Source organism: Gossypium hirsutum, chromosome A04 (assembly GCF_007990345.1).
Source record: "Gossypium hirsutum isolate 1008001.06 chromosome A04, Gossypium_hirsutum_v2.1, whole genome shotgun sequence".
NCBI lineage: Eukaryota > Viridiplantae > Streptophyta > Magnoliopsida > Malvales > Malvaceae > Gossypium > Gossypium hirsutum.
In genome coordinates, this window is record NC_053427.1 from 9,756,799 (window position 1) to 9,773,717 (window position 16,919).

Sequence of the window (16,919 nt, forward strand, 5' to 3'; positions counted from 1 at the left end):
TGTAACATTTTCAAACATTTTCACATAGGTCCTATTTCATAATTTCACCCCATTTTTCTTATGGAACAAAAATTAACTAAAATTGTCGGGTTCTATCTTAAGCTTGGGCCTTTTAGAGGCCCACTAACATAATTAAACCTATGCCAACATTCACAGAATTCCCGAAAATTGGGGCGTTACAAGAACAACTCCACCTTCTAGCTCTTTAAGACTAGAAAACCAGTCCTTATTAGGACACATATGGTAAGTACATCCTGAATCCAAAATCTACTCATCCGTATGACATGCCATTTCCATGCCAACCAAGCTAAAGTCTGACTCCTCATCATGCTCTGCTACACATGCATTAGAAATACCCTTGCCCTTTTGTAACTTAGGACAATTCTTCTTCCAATGCCCTTTCCCACGACAAAAGGCACATTCATCTTTAGCGGGTCTCCCTTTGGACTTCCCTTCTACCAGATTTGTTGCTGTGTGAATGACCTCTTACTGCTAAGACTTCTGCAGTTGTATCTCTGTGATCTCTTTTATCTTTCTTTCGAGTCTCAGATCTATAGAACGCACTACAGACTGCATCAAATGTGATAGTGTCCTTCCCATGAAGCAATGTGGTGGTAAGATGATCATATTCATCAGGAAGGGAATTCAACAACAATAATGCCTTGTCTTCATCTTCAAATTTCTCATCCAAATTTACCAAGTCTGCTAAAAATTTATTGAATGAGTTCACATGGTCATTCATCGACATACCGGGAGCATACGTGAATCGAAAAAGTTTCTTTTTCATATAAACCCTATTTTTAAGACTTTTCGTAAGAAACTTTTCTTCCAGTGTATCCCATAACTTCTTCGCTGATGTCTCCCTCATGACAGAGTGATTCTACTCTTTGGCCAAACATAGGCGGATTGTACCACACGCCTGTCTATTAATCTTGGCCCACTCCTTGTCATCCATCTTGTCAGGTTTTTCTTCAAGGGCTATATCCAACTCTTGCTGACATAAAACATCTAGGATCTCACATTGCCACATACCAAAATTATTGGTACCATCAAATTTCTCTACTTCAAATTTTGCATTGGTTACAGTAGTCCTTGCTGATGACGATGCCTCTATCATTTTTTTCTCCTCAATCCCAACTACTGTATACGTGAATAGTGCCGTATACATGAATAGTGCTATAAATGGTCGTATTCCCTGAGTATGAATCTAGCTTTGATACCAATTGTTGCGCGGAAGCGTGTAAAAGAGTAAAATTATTGTACTGAAAAATCACACTAAGTTCAATTCCCAGGAAAGAGAGGTGGATCACGAGGATCACTTAAGTACCAGGTCTTTCCTAGCCAGAATATCCCTCTATCGTAATTTAATAGCACAATAAATTACTACAATCACACTCATAAAATATGCAAAAATAAATAATAAAGAATACCAGAATTTTAACGAGGTTCGGTAAATTTTGCCTACGTCCTCGGGCACTACCAAATATATTTCACTCCAAAAATACAAGTGAAATTTACAAATAGGGAGAGAGAATAATGCTTTTAGTAGAGAATAACAAATATGTGATGAAGAAAATAAGAAATGGTTAGGCTTATTTATAGTTGAGGTTCAAGGATCAACTTGCAAAAATCCCTATACAATTGGGACCAAAATTGTAATTATCCCATGCCAAATTTCAAACCAAATTTCGGTGCCTTAAATGTTTTTATTTTCGGTGCCAAATTTTCTGACACTCATATCTTTGACTTTTCAAAGATATGGGTAGTTTCTAATACAAACAACTGCTACATAACCCGACAAGCCACGTATCAATTGAAGTCATAGCCAATTGAGAATGTTCAAAAACAATCTGCGCCTCCTCCCACTATTGCAAATAATTATCCACAACCATAATAACGCAATTAGCAGAAGAGGAATCAAATTTCCATATAAACAAATTACGGTGTAGCCAAACACATCAAAAAATAGAAAGATGACGAGCAATAGACGTATCATTCAAACTAATCAAAGAAGAGATGATCTGTTTCACTGACAGGGACGGATCCAGGATTATCTAAGAGGGGTAAAACTTCTAAATCCGAATGATTTTTTTTCATCTCGAATACTTTTTTTTTCTTATTAAACAAATCAATTTAATATTTTTTTTAAAAAGCATGAATGATTTAACTGAAAAAAATTAAAAGAAAAAATTCACACTTTATAAAATTAAATATTTCTTTCTAGTATGCAAAAAGAAATAACTTATATGTACTTATATTTTATTTTGCTCAGCAGCGGTGTCAGCCTCCGGGCTGGCTATCGCCTCTTTTTCCTCTCCCATCAACCATTTCTTTCTTTCTTTCTTTCTTCTTCTCAATCACTATACACATCTTCCCTCTTTCCAGTTTGTAGATCTATTTTGTGGGTATCTTTATTGTCTTCACAAGTTGTGATGGGCAAACAATAGTGCCTGTCCTTTGCTAAAACCCCACCGGCCATCCGTAGTTTTTCTTGGAAAGTGGGTGGCTCTTTGTCAACTTCTTAATTTGTTTCTGTTTTGAGAGTATTTCATAATAATAAATGATTTCACGGGTCAATTTGGACCCGTGTTGTCTTAAGATTTATATTTTTTTGTTTGTTTTTCCATTGTTTAATAAGTCTTCAGTTTTAAAAGTTTTTTCTTCTTTTGTAGCACATTTTTTAGTCTTACTTATGCATGTAATCTTAGTTTTACAAGTGATTTAGAGATGATTTTGTTGTCATCCTCTCTAGTTTGGTGAATGCTCGATTCTTTTGTCGATTTTTGCTCGCTGCTTTGGACCATCCGAGGTTAATTTCCTTATCATATTAAGTGCTTGCAATCACTCCAGATATGTTGTGCTTGAGTTGTAACAAAGTCAATTGTCAACGTGTCATAATTTTTTATTGCTGCTGAGGCTAAAACCTTTGTCATGTTGATGGAGCTTGTCATTCACCATTTATGCATGACGAGTGTTTGCTATTATTTTTTCTTTGAATTGTATGGTTCTATTCATTAAATGAATTAATAAATTTACGTTTCAAAAAAAAAAGAATAACTAATATGTATTGGCATGAACCAAATTAATTAATTCTAGAATTTGACTTTAAAGTTCATATTGAGCCTCTAATAAGGTCCATCATACATTAATATTTGATTATTATTAAAGTTATATAATTAAAAACTGAAAAAATATTTTGTTAATATAAAGTATAATCTTATGAATTAAGGGACAAATTATATCAAATACAATTTGGTCAAAGCAGAAAAATGTTATACAATGTAGATACTAAATTTAAAATACATGATAATTTATAAATAAAATTAAAAATTTTGAAAATTTGAAGGGGGAGGACCGCACTCTGCGCCCTACCTAGATCCATCCGTGTGCAGAGATGCTCCCATATGCAAGCCATTCGTTTGTTGCCAAACCGCCTGGACTATGGGACACAATAAAAGGGTATGATCCAGTGACTTAACACCCCCACAATGAGGACTAGCATCACTGACATTAATATGTTTATCAATAAGCCTCACCTTAGTTGGAACATAATTCTTCATGCATCTCCAAGCAAACTCCTTGACCTTGGGCAGAACATGGCCACTCCAAAGCCACAACCAAGGACTATCCTCTCGAAAATGACTTGAATTAGTATAAAGATCAGTAGCCAAATGATACCCCGATTTCATCGAATAACATCCATCTGGAATTGGTCTAAAAAAACATCCATCTGGAGACCACTGCTAAATTAAACTATCCGGTCTATGAACTAGCCCAATAAGAGCTCTATACACTCTCTTAGAGTCATGAGGCGAAAGAAGTCCATCAACTAAGGAATTTCCCGAGCTTTACCATCATCACTCAACAAATTTCGAACCTTCAAATAATCCATACCCGGTAATGGAGCCGATTTGTCAAAGAACTTATGGTCACCCGCATGCCACGAATCTTGAAATCCGAATGATTTCACCATCCCCTAACCTCCATCGAAAGCCTTTTGAAATAAGATGCTTCGCAACAATAAACACTTCTCAAAACAAAATAGGGACTATTACCAATATCCCCATCCAAAAAACCATATTGTAAAAAATATTTAGCTTGGAAAATACGATTAGTATGTGTCTCTCCGGCTGAGTAATAAATCTTGCAGCATGTTTACCAAGCATGACCAAATTAAAACATGGAGATTAAACCCCAAAATTTCTTACAAACACAGAGTTCGTCTGTTACGATCCAATTTTAAGTGGTATCAAAAAATGTGGTTTTGAAATTTTATTTCCGTAAATTGGGTCCGTAAAAGTAAAATGGGGATATTTATGGAGTTAGTATGAAAATATATTAAAGATTGGTTAAGTAATATAATCTAAAAATAGTTAATTAAATCTCAGGGATTAAATTATAAAAATCAATCACTATTAAATTTTAATTTAGAAAATATTTGAGGATCTAATTAACAATTATCAAAAAGACCAAAATTATTATTAACCATTTTATGATAGTGGAATATGATGATTATTTCCACTTAACAAGATTTACAATTAAATTAAACATAAATATGCCTTTATTATTAATTAAGCATACTTACTTAAACTAATTAAGTTACTAATTATATTATATGTATTAAGTTGGATGGAAGATGAAAGCATTATCATCTTCCTCCCGAGCCGCACAAACCATTGAAGAAAAGAAAGAAAATATCAAACCTTTCAACCAAACTTTCAGCTATCAATTTATTAAGTTAATCAAGCAATTTCTTTAAAAAAATTTGTAGATTTTTTATCATGAGAGTTGAATTAGCTAGTACATGTATCAATTTATTCAATCAATTGATATTTAGCAAGTTTCCATTCTAGTGAAATTGATGATTTTGAGCTTAATTTTTATAGTTTATCATCGTTCCTTAGTGTTTCATCATACGGTGCATGGGACTTAACATCTCAAACACTGAAGGTTGATGCAGCACATTCTTTGGAACAACTGATAAGACTCTACCTACCTAAACTACATCTTATTAGAGAACGACGTCTTGATCCAGTGCATCAGCTGGGGGAGTAGTATTGACCTTTGTAATATGAATGAGAAACTATTCCTACAACGACTGAAAGCTATCAGGAAATCATGCAAGGAACAAAACCCAACCAGGGGTAAAGCCATGATCTCCTCGACTGCTGCTTTAATTTTATTTATTTTTTCTTTTTTGTTTTATTGAACGCTTAGCTCAGTTCCCAGAAAAGAAAAATTATTGACATATACTATAATAATAATGACTCAATTCTTATTATGGGCTAATGCCGAGCTTTTAAAGAAAGTTGAAGTGAAAATACATATTATAGTTCTGACGAATGGGTAAAGTCTCCATCTTCTTGACTAAGCTCAAAGTCTCCATCTTCTTGACTAAGCTCATAATAGCCCATCTCTTTAAGAATTCGAGTGCACTGAGGAAGAGCTATGTCCTTCTTAAACCCAAGATTGTTGGCAAAACGCAGTTTATTGCTGAGACCATCAAATGTGGTGAGAACCACCCTGGATTTTCTCCACGCTTCGGTGGGATCACTGCAATCAGCCCTTGGACTCCTCACCAAAGCAATGTCGCAGTCTGATTCCTCATAATCGCCTTCCACTATGATGTGGTAGTCTCCGTGACTGTCAGCCACTATTTCTGGGCTCTGGAATGTAATCGCTTCGTTGGTACGGTTCCTACATTCCAATTTCACTACTGCTCCTGCAATACCAAACATATAAACACATTTGTCAACCCAACTTTTACACAACTTATTTTTTATTCTTTTTCATATATTTGAAATAAAAAAAAAGAAAAAAAAGAAGAAGAAGCAAGAATTTGATTATATACCACTAATGGGTTCGCTAAGTTTAGTCTCGAATTCAACACGGCAAGTGTCGCAATAAACATGTCCTACAACCATATAATGCATATTTTCTTCAGCAGCCCCATAGGAGTAGTTGAGTGAGGAGGAAACACAAATGGTGAAGCAGAGAAGGCGATTATAGAAATATTTGCCATATCTTTGATTGTCACTTTAATGTTTATTGCTCTTTCCTGAGTATGAAAACTTGCGAAAATGGTATATTTATAGGGAGAGTTGAGGTTATTTTAGGATATGGTTGCTATTTCTGAGGGTTTGATTTGTTGAGGGAGTGGATGACTCGGCCTCATCATTCCCCCTTTTTAATTGTTTCAACAATGTAAAGTAACAAAACAAAACAAATTATCTAAAATTAATATTATTCAAAAAAAATTATCCAAAAATAATAAAAAAAATTTCATACTAAAGTTAATCCTTTCCATAGTTTTATATAAATCTACATTAAAGCCAATTACTGTGTGGACAATTTATAATTTTTTTACATGTACAACATTAAAAAAGTCACCATTAAGAAAATATGATAATTTATTAAAACTGCTTCTAAAATAAAAGAAAGTATATGAAATGCAATTAATTTAAAATCTAACAACATTAATTTAGAGCTATAGGAAGATTGGTAACACCATCTAAAATGTACTTAGTGGTGGTTCCAATCAGCTTCACTGGCCTTTTATTACTAAATTAAGATATCAATTCTTTCGATTTATGCTTACCTCTTCCCTTTTGACACATATAATTCATTCAATAAAAAATGTTAGTTAGCCAATAAAAAATCACATTAAGAGCATTGAGATGAACTGAATCGTCATATGACTTTTGCACTACATTCATAATCATGCAAACACTTAAAATTAAAATTAAAAGCATCATTACACATGTCGATTGAGTCTTAGCTCAACTGGCAAAAGCAGTGTTGACAATGTAGGAGGACGTGAGTTTGATTACGCTTAAGTGTATTATCCTTCTATTTATGGGTTAGGAAAAGGCTATGGGTAGTGTTGGAAAATATGGACATCACATATATAATAAGGGTAATTACATGTTATTATTTACTATCATGATAGGTTAGCCCAAATTAAAAGTGATCTAATTTGATTAGAATTTTATTGGGCTTTAATTATTAAATAAAATATGGGTCAAATATGTGTAGATACTTTAGTAATTGAGTTTTAATAAAATTCTAATTAATGATGGGCTAATTAGAATTTGATTAGAACTAATCTGCCAAGGTTACATATATTAGGGTTATGGTCCCCAAATTACACAACAAGATATCGTTTCTAATATCCCATCATTAGGAAAGAAAGAGCAGATATTCTCTAAATTTCTTATGTGCTAATTTAGAAGATCAAATCCCCAAAATTCCGTAAAACTTCAAGGAATTCATGGATCCAGGTGCGCTTCTGCATTTAGTTTTATTCTTGATTTATTCTTGATGGTTTGACATGATAGATCCTAGTTTACGGTTCTAATTTTATATTAGATATTATCTAAAATTCTAATAAGTGATATCAGAGTCTCGTCATATCGAATCATTGGGAATTGATTAAGGTTCTTCATTTGAATGATTGATTATGAATTCCATGGGTTTCATAGTTCGGATATATATATTGATCTTTGAAGATTTATATTAAAGTATTTTTTTAGATCTTGATTATCATGAATCCATATTAAAAATTTTAGGGTTTTGTTTGAATTTTTTTATCTATAAAAAAATTTAGAGTATAGAAATTGATTCATATATATATATGTGTTTCGTTTATATATAAATATATAATATATGCATGCTTTAATTGGTTTAATGCATGTTGTTTTGGAAATTTATATAAATATATATAATTATCTTTTAATTTGATTGAAAGATGAAATTAAGGTAAATGTTTTGAAACAAATAAATTCGGATTTTGGCTTTTAATTAAGGATGTCTAATATTTTAAATAGATTCGTTGAAACAAAATGTCGCCAAAGTGACCTCTTTTGTGTAGATTAGTTTATTTGAAATATCAAGATGATTATATGTTTTTGTGATTCATGCGTTTATTAATTGACCCAAAGGTAAGTTAATATTTGACAGAATTTCAACGACATTGTGGTGATAAATTTGTGATAATTATAAGTATTCTATGTGAGCAATAAGTTAGTCCAAAGATTAATTCATTGTTTGACATAATTTATTGTCAATATTTGATTGCTACAACAAGAGTACCGCTTACTGTTAATATTATTGTCCAAAGACTTGATATTAATGTTGTTTTTGGTATCTTGAGATGGGATTAGCCATTATCTTAAATTTATTGTTTACTTATGAATATTAATTTAAGCTTATTTTTGTTTTATATTCAGCTAATTCATCTTCTACTGCCACAATATCTGCTAATATAAATTCTATACCCATGCTTAATGGGACTAATTTTAAGGAATGGAAAAGGCACTTACTTATAGTGCTTGACTGTATGGACATAGACCTTGCACTAAGGGAAGAACAAACTACACCTTTGTAACACCCCTAACCCGTATTCGTCACAGGAATAGGGTTACGAGGCATTATCGAACTTATACACTAGCATTTATACAAAACTGAGTCATAAATTTGCATTTCAAATCAAATCTTTTGAAATTTCACCATAAACTCCCTAATATAGGCCTACGGGGCCCATTACATGCTTTAGAAATGATTTGGAACTAAACCGGTAACTTTGGAAAACTTTGAAAATTTTTTCTTAAAGTTAGGGGCACATGCCCGTGTGGCCAGCCCATATGGCTCCCATGGCCGTGTGGCCAGCCCGTGGGCAATTCTAACTTGCAAATTTCTTAAACATCAAAGGGGCACACGGCCTAGGCACACACCCATGTGGCTAGGATGTGTGGTAACATGTGGCTAGGATGTGTGGTAAACTAAATTTTCACCCTTTTTAAGCCATTTTCACACGAATTTGACATACGACCATGCTTGAAACCTGTGTCCTTCACACGACCAAGACACACGGTCGTGTCTTTTGCCCGTGCACCATCCTGACTTCACATTTAATGATGCATAGGACACACGGTCTATCAATATGCCCATGTGCAAGCCGTGTGTCTCACACGGTTTGATCACACGCCTGTGTGACAAGCTGTGTGGACTCAAAATGAACCTTTTAGTTCAAATTTACCAACCCTGCAAACCTTAAATAACAAGCAATTTAAGATTCAATCCTTCAACCAATCCAGAACATGATAAAACAAATCTAATACTCATTAAAACCATCAGTACAACAATCTAACACATGTATTCAATAACCATTAAACAAAGCAACTTCAAAATTTGTACTTAGGTACCATTCAAATCAATTCAAAATGGACTACATTATAACATACACTTTACATTTATTAACTAGCTTTTAACATTCTTCACTAATATCACTTATAAACAAAATAACATAAAAAAAAAACAACCTAGGCACATGTCATTCCTCAAGATAAGATATATCACCAAGTATTTGAGTTCGGGAGTTGGCTTGGATGCTGAGACGTTATTTACTTTGTACCTAACCTGCGCACCGAAACAAACCGTATGCTAAGTATACACTCAGTAGTATTTCTATAAACCAATACTTAATTTATGCATTTATACTTAAACCATAAAATCCAATAAATAAACACATCATGAACATTCAATTAATTGTCTTCATTTCAAAAATAACATTTATCATTAGAATCGAAACCAGCAAGATATTCAATTCAGTCAATATCGTTCAGTCTTCAGTGCAGTAATTTACCCCTATTAACATAACTCGGACCTGGACGGATAAATGGATCTAACCCACACACCGGGATAGTATACAGTGTTTCATCAAGTCGGAGCCAGAATACACCATAACAGTAACAGTAACAGTAAAAGTAGCGGTAGCGGTACACAGAGTACATCATCGGAACGAATCCGGAACAGTAACAGTAAGACGACACTTATAGTGCCTCATCGGCACAAAGTCGGAATATCCCTGAACACTTCCAATCTTATGGCATGCCAACTATATCTGACTAGCCCGACGCTGTTAATAGGGTTTTCATTTCACTTTCAATTCATCATCAACAATCAATATACATTTCAATTCAAATATTCATAAGTCAACACAATACCATAATATCAATACTTACATTATCAATAGCCATACATAATATCAATAATATGTATCAAAATAACTATTAAGTTTGGTTATAGAAATACAAACTATGGTTCTCGAGTTTATTCGTTATCTACGCTTACTTTCTCTTTTCCCTTCTTTAATGACTTTCTGGTGCTACGTTATCTATGGAAAAATTAACATTTAAAATCATCACTACATATCATTTAATAACACACTCTTATATTTTCCATGTAACTTTTGTAAAAATTCGAATTTAGTCCTTAAGCCATAGCTAATTTTTTTTCTTCAAAACCAATCTCATATTTTCATTTTAACCCAACTTTAACAAGTTTTAACATTTAATTTCCTTCATAAAACACTAATTCTACAATTTAGTCAATTTAGTCCCTACTATAACAAAACTTATATCTATTTTTACATATCAATCCTTCTCCCACTTCTAACTTGAATTTCTATCATTTTATCTCATAATTCATCTATTTGTTCAATCTAGTTAACATCTAAAAATTCATTAAGTTTCTAAATTTCAACATAATTCAAGTAGGGCTTTATTCTAAGATTCCAAAAACATCAAAATTACAAGAAAAAGGGACTAAATTGACTTACCAATTAAGCTTTAAACCTCAAAACCCTATTTTTCCTTTCTTTTTCTTTCCCTTTTTCTTTCCTTTCTATTTCGTCTTCATTCTCTGTTATTTCTTTTCTTTATTTCTTTATTTTATGCTTTATTATATTATTAAATTATTATAATAATATATTATATATATTATATATCTTATACTTAAAATATAAGTAAATACATATATAATTTACATTTGTATAAATACAATTATTACAAATGTATTAATTTATACCAAACATTTGTCCCCTTTTTGGTTTATTCACTAATTTAGTCCCTTCACTTTTCTTTAGTCTATAATTAAGCTTTTACACTATATTCAATCTAGTTCTTTCACTAAATTAACCTTAATTCAAGCTAATTCACCTAGCTAAAATCTAATTAATCTCTCAACTAATATTCGTAAATATTTCTAATAAATATTCACGAACCCAATGTTCTGAAATAGTAAACCAGAAACTCAATTTTCGATACCTGAAAATTTCAAGTCATTACAACCTTTCACTGCAGAAAGCACCCCTGATGTTAAGAGGGATTTTGAGAGGTGGGATCGTTCAAATCACATGAGTCTAATGATTATAAAACATAGCATTCCAGAAGCCTTTAGGGGCACAGAATCTGAAGAGATTACTCAGGCCAAGGGTTTTCTTAATGAAATTGAGAAATGTTTGCTAAAAATGATAAGGTTGAGATGACATCACTTCTGACTTCTTTGATGTCTATGAAGTATAAGGGTCAAGGAAACGTAAGGGAATACATTATGGAGATGTTCCATACTGCTTCAAGACTTAAAGCACTTAAGATCAAGCTTTCTGAGGAATTGCTTATTCTTATGGTTTTGGTATCGCTTCTTGCATAGCTTAGTCAATTTAAAATTAGCTATAACTGTCAAAAGGAGAAATGGACCCTAAATGAACTCATTTCTCATTGTGTGCAAAAGGAAAAAAGATTGAAGCGTGATAAATCTGAAAGTGCTCATTTGGCCAATGCCCTTAAAGATAAGGGAAAGAAAAGAAAATATCAGAATGAAGCTGTTAAGGGTCCAGCTCAAAAGAAATAACAGCAAGCTACAGAGAGTTATTTTTTTTTGTAACAAGTATGGACACGTAAAGAAAGATTGTACCAAATATCATGCTTGGCGTGTAACGAATGGTATAATTATTAATTTCGTCTGTTCTGAGATTAATTTAGCTTTAGTACCTAGAAACACTTGGTGGATAGATTCTGGTGCTACTACTCACATAAGTGTTTCTATACAGGGTTGCCTGAGCTACCGAAAGCCAAGTGATGGTGAAAGACACATCTTTGTGGGAAATGGAAAATCAGTAGAAGTGGAAGCGATTGGGCATTTTAGGTTGTTATTAGGAACTGGTTTTTATTTGGATTTAAAAGACACTTTTGTTGTACCGTCATTTAGACAAAATTTAGTTTCTGTTTCTTCGTTGGACAAATTTGGATATTATTGTTCATTCGGAAACAATCAATTTAATTTGTCTTTAAATTCAAATGTTATTGGAACTGGTTATTTAAATACTTATGACAACCTTTATTTGCTAGAAACATTTCCATCCTATAATGAAACATTGCATGTGGAATCACGTGGTATTAAACGCAAATTGAATAAGGAAAATTCAGCATCATTATGGCATAGGCGCTTGGGTCATATCTCAACAATTAGAGTTGAACGCCTTGTGTCTGATGGTATTTTAGAGTCCATTGACTTCACAAACTTGGATGTCTGTGTCGATTGCATTAAGGGAAAATAGATCAAAACGACGAGATTGGGTGCCAACAGATCTTTAGACGTCTTAGAATTAATTCATACAAATACTGGTGGGTCATTCCCTACGGCATCCTGGAATGGTCAACAATATTTCATAACATTCATAGACGATTACTTACGTTATGGGTAGCTATATCTCATTCATGAGAAATCTCAATCTTTGGACGTGTTCAAAGCTTATAAAGCTGAAGTTGAGAATCAACTCAACACAAAGATTAAAAACATTAGATCTGATCATGGTGGTGAGTACTACGGTAGATATGATGGCTCAGGTGAACAATGTCCATGACCATTTGCAAAATTCCTAGAGGAATACGGTATTGTCCCACATTACACCATGCCAAGATCACCTAGTATGAATGGTGTAGCCGAAAGACGAAACAAAACTCTTAAGGATATGGTAAGGAGCATGATTGCTCATTCTACCTTACCTAAATCCCTCTGGGAGAAACATTAAAGGCAACAACTTACATTCTGAATAGAGTACCCAATAAAGTAGTTGCAAAAACACCTTCTGAGCTTTGGATAGATCAAAAGCCTAGTCTAAAGCACTTTCACATTTGGGGATGTCTAGTTGAGGCAAGGCCTTATAGGCCACATGAAAAGAAATTGGACTCCAAAACAGTAAGCAACTACTTTATTAGTTATTCTGAGAGATCTAGGGGATATAAATTTTATGATCCCATAATAAGGAATATTTTTGAGACGGGAACTGTAACATTTTTTGAAGATGTTGAGTTTGGGGGGAGAAATAAGGTTAGAAACATTGCTTTTGAGGAGGAATTGATTCTACCTCAGTTCATACTATCACTTTTGACGATGTTTAGGTTCTTACACTTATCATTGATCAAGAAGTGAATCTAGAACCTCTACAAGACAATGTTGAACAACTCCCCATTCAAAATGAGGTAATTGTTCCAGAAGAACAAACTCAACAACCTCAAGAACAAGTGACATTAAGTAGGTCCACAAGAGAAAGGAGAAATGCTATTCCAGATGATTATATTGTATTTCTCCAAGAACATGAGGATGATAATAGAATGATGGAAGATGATCCAATCAACTTTCATCAGGCCATGAAAAGCTCTAATTCTAAAAAGTGGATTGATTCCATGAAAGATAAGTATAAATCTATGCAAGATAATAAAGTTTGAGAACTTGTCCTATTACTTGAAGGTACAAAACCAATTAGTTGTAAATAGATATTTAAAACTAAGAGTGATGCAAATGGTAATGTGGAGAGGTATAAGGTACGTCTTGCAGCTAAGGGATATACTCAGAAATAAGGTACTAATTTTACAGAGACTTTCTCTCTAGTTTCATCGAAAGACTCTTTCAGGATAATCATGGCGCTTGTTGCTCATTTTGATCTTGAGTTACATCAGATGGATGTTAAGACTGTGTTTCTTAATGGCGACATTGAATAAACAATTTATATGTTGTAACTAAAAAATTTTGAGTCAAAAGACTCAAAGAATATGGTTTGCAAATTGACAAAATCCATCTACGGACTCAAACAAGCTTCTCGTTAATGGTATAACCAGTTTAATCAAATAATTGTTTCGTTCAGTTTTAAGATGAATATTGTTGATGATTGTGTGTATCACAAATTCAATGGGAGTAAGTACATATTTCTAGTTCTATATGTTGATGACATTTTGCTTACAGCAAATGATATAGGCTTATTGCACGAAACCAAGAGGTTTTTATCTAAGCATTTTGAGATGAAAGATCTTGGGGACACCTCTTTTGTTTTAGGAATTTCGATACATTAAGATCGATCTCGAGGTATTCTTGGATTATCACAAAAGAGCTATATTGATAAAGTACTCAAAAGGTTTGGCATGCAGAGTTGTAGGCTAGGTGACACCCCTGTCACTAAAGGAGACAAATTCAGTCTTATTCAATGCCCTAAAAGTAACCTTGAAATTCAGGAAATGCAAAAGATTCCCCATGAATCAGCTGTTGGGAGTTTAATGTATGCTCAAGTATGTACGTGTCCGGACATTGTGTACATTGTTAGGATGTTAGGCTGATATTTAAGCAACCCTGGTATAGACCATTGGATAGAAGCCAAAAGGGTTATAAGATATCTTCAGAGAACAAAATATTACATGCTTACTTATAAGAGATCAGATCTTTTGGAAGTCGTAAGGTATTCTGATTCTGATTTCGCTGGGTGCCAAGATAGTAGGAAATCTACATCAGGTTATATTTATTTGTTAGCTGGAGCAGCTATATATTGGAAAAGTGTCAAACAGACACTTGTAGCTTCGTCCACTATGGCAGCAGAGTTTGTAGCATGCTATGAGGCATCAAACCATGGAATATGGTTGCGAAACTTTGTCACAGGGCTGCGCATTTTGGAAAATGTAAAAAGACCACTCAAATTATTTTGTGAGAATAAGTCAGTAGTGTTGTATTCTAATAACAATGGGAGTTCATTTAAGTCAAAGTATATTGACATAAAGTTCCTAATTGTAAAAAGAAACAGTACAAAATGGTCAAATATCCATAGAGTACATTGGGACAAACTCCATGATAGCGGATCCGCTCACAAAAGGTTTACCACCCAAGGTCTTTCATGAGCACATTGCTCACATTGGTATTACATTGTTTGAGGATATCATGATTTAGTGGGAGTTTATATTTTATTTGTTTTATGTTTGTTTTCAGACATTTATGTATTTGGTTATTTTCTGATTAGAAATGAAGTATTCAGTTTATTCACTCTGTTTATTATTTTGGTACTGACCTCACTTAAGTTTAAAGAGGATCAGTTGGAAATAGACATGTTTAGATCATATTGCATGTAATTTTCATGCTACACGTCCATACTTGATCTATGTCATTTGGTTGTGTTAATATACATGATCAGGGATGGATTTAGTTACGATATATGTAACGAAAGTCAACTTGGTTCTATGTTATCATAATTAATGGATGAGATTGTTCGGAATACCTTTTGGATGTGATAGTAAAATTTTGAGCTCGTAAGGTTATATAATGACATGTAATTATAGAATAATTAGTATATATATGCGGTCCAAGTGGGAGATTGTTGGAAAATATGGACATTACTGATAATGCTCTAGAATAACGTATTTTTATGTATTAATCATGTGTTTATTCTGAGCATGATCCTACTAATTTGAGCTATTTATGTCTTTTTATCGATTAGGGATTGATTTGGAGGCAAAAGCAAAATTAAGGGACAAAAGTGTGAATTTGGAGACACAATGGGCTGACATGCGACACAGGAAAAAGATTGTGCCAAAAGCGCAAGCATGGAAGACACAAGGACTAAAAACGCAAAAAAGAAGAGATTTTATTTTATAAGACTTCATTTTATTTATATTAGGATAATTAATATTAAGATAATTATTAGGATGATTTAATTTTAGGATTTAATTTTAATTATCTTTAATTATCTTTAGTTAAATGTATTTATCTTTTTAGAATTTAAGTTCAATTAGACTATCTCCCTAGCACTATAAATAGGGGGTGAAGTGACTCTATTTGTGTTCATCTTTTTCTGTAAACACTCTCCCCTTGAAAGTCTAGGCTTTTGTTTCTTCATATTTCCTTTCAATAAAATTCTCTTTTCTATTTTTATATTTATTTTCTTTTCCACCATTATCATGAGCCACTAAAACCTATCTAGCTGAAAGTTGTCAATATTCCCCAAAAAGGGTTCTTGAGGCCTAGAATCCGTACTTAGCCTTCTCGCCAAGTATTCATCATTTCTCCGCACTACGGGCTGACACTTCTGTCCATGGCCATTAAGAAGTAAGCTTTTCAGCATATGCAAAGGCGGCCGCTTTGTATGTCTTGGAAGGATTGTACAGTCGGTTCGTTAATTTACTACGTCAGAGGTTGGCGAGCCAAATAGACAAAATGGCGTGGGATTCGCCATTGAGAAGCGTTGATCTAACATAGATTACTAGCTGGTGGTCGTAAGCATCCTCTTCCACTATAACTGGCTTACTTGAGTTGAGAAGGATTACTTAAAAGCCAAGGATTGAACCCAAGGCGGAACGCGACAACCGGAGGCTGGAATGTCGCCACATAAAAAACTTTCTCTTTTTCTAACTCTATTTATTTTTCCTCATTTCAATTTCTGCAATTTATTTAATTTCGCAAATTCAAATCACTTTAAATTCTGTTTTTATTTTTCCAGATTCTTAATTTTATTTTTTATTTTTTAGGAACGTAGGTTTTCTTGGCCAAGAAATTGTCCATGATTTCAAGAACGAGCATTCGTACAATCCGATCCTTGAGGATTCAACCCTACTTCCCCTTTACTATTATTTTTACTATTTTACAGGGAATAGGATATTTTTGGTGCTCTCAACGACGTATCAATTACATATATAATAAGGGTAATTACATGTTATTATTTACTATCATGATAGGTTAGCTCAAATTAAAAGTGATCTAATTTGGTTAGAATTTTATTGGGCTTTAATTATTAAATAAAATATGGGTCAAATATGTGTAGATAC

At 33.2% G+C, this 16,919-nt stretch overlaps 1 protein-coding gene across 1 annotated transcript; it reads right to left on the minus strand.

Annotated features, from left to right (window-relative positions):
• Window positions 1–5,255: 5,255 nt before the first annotated feature.
• On the minus strand, window positions 5,256–6,062 carry LOC107898323 (anther-specific protein LAT52). Its single transcript, XM_016823838.2, has 2 exons — window positions 5,852–6,062; window positions 5,256–5,722 (listed from the first exon to the last, which is right to left on the minus strand). Exons 1-2 carry the CDS (start codon window positions 5,931–5,933, stop codon window positions 5,328–5,330), a joined length of 477 nt encoding a protein of 158 aa, XP_016679327.1. The 5' UTR covers window positions 5,934–6,062; the 3' UTR covers window positions 5,256–5,327.
• Window positions 6,063–16,919: the final 10,857 nt, after the last annotated feature.

What these genes read in the sequence shown, in the direction of transcription:
- LOC107898323 (XM_016823838.2), bottom strand. Translation starts at nt 5,933, where the DNA reads ATGCATTATATGGTTGTAGGACATGTTTATTGCGACACTTGCCGTGTT. An exon ending in ACTTAGCGAACCCATTAGTG is followed by an intron (nt 5,723 to 5,851) that starts GTATATAATCAA and finishes TTGGTATTGCAG; the next exon opens with GAGCAGTAGTGAAATTGGAA.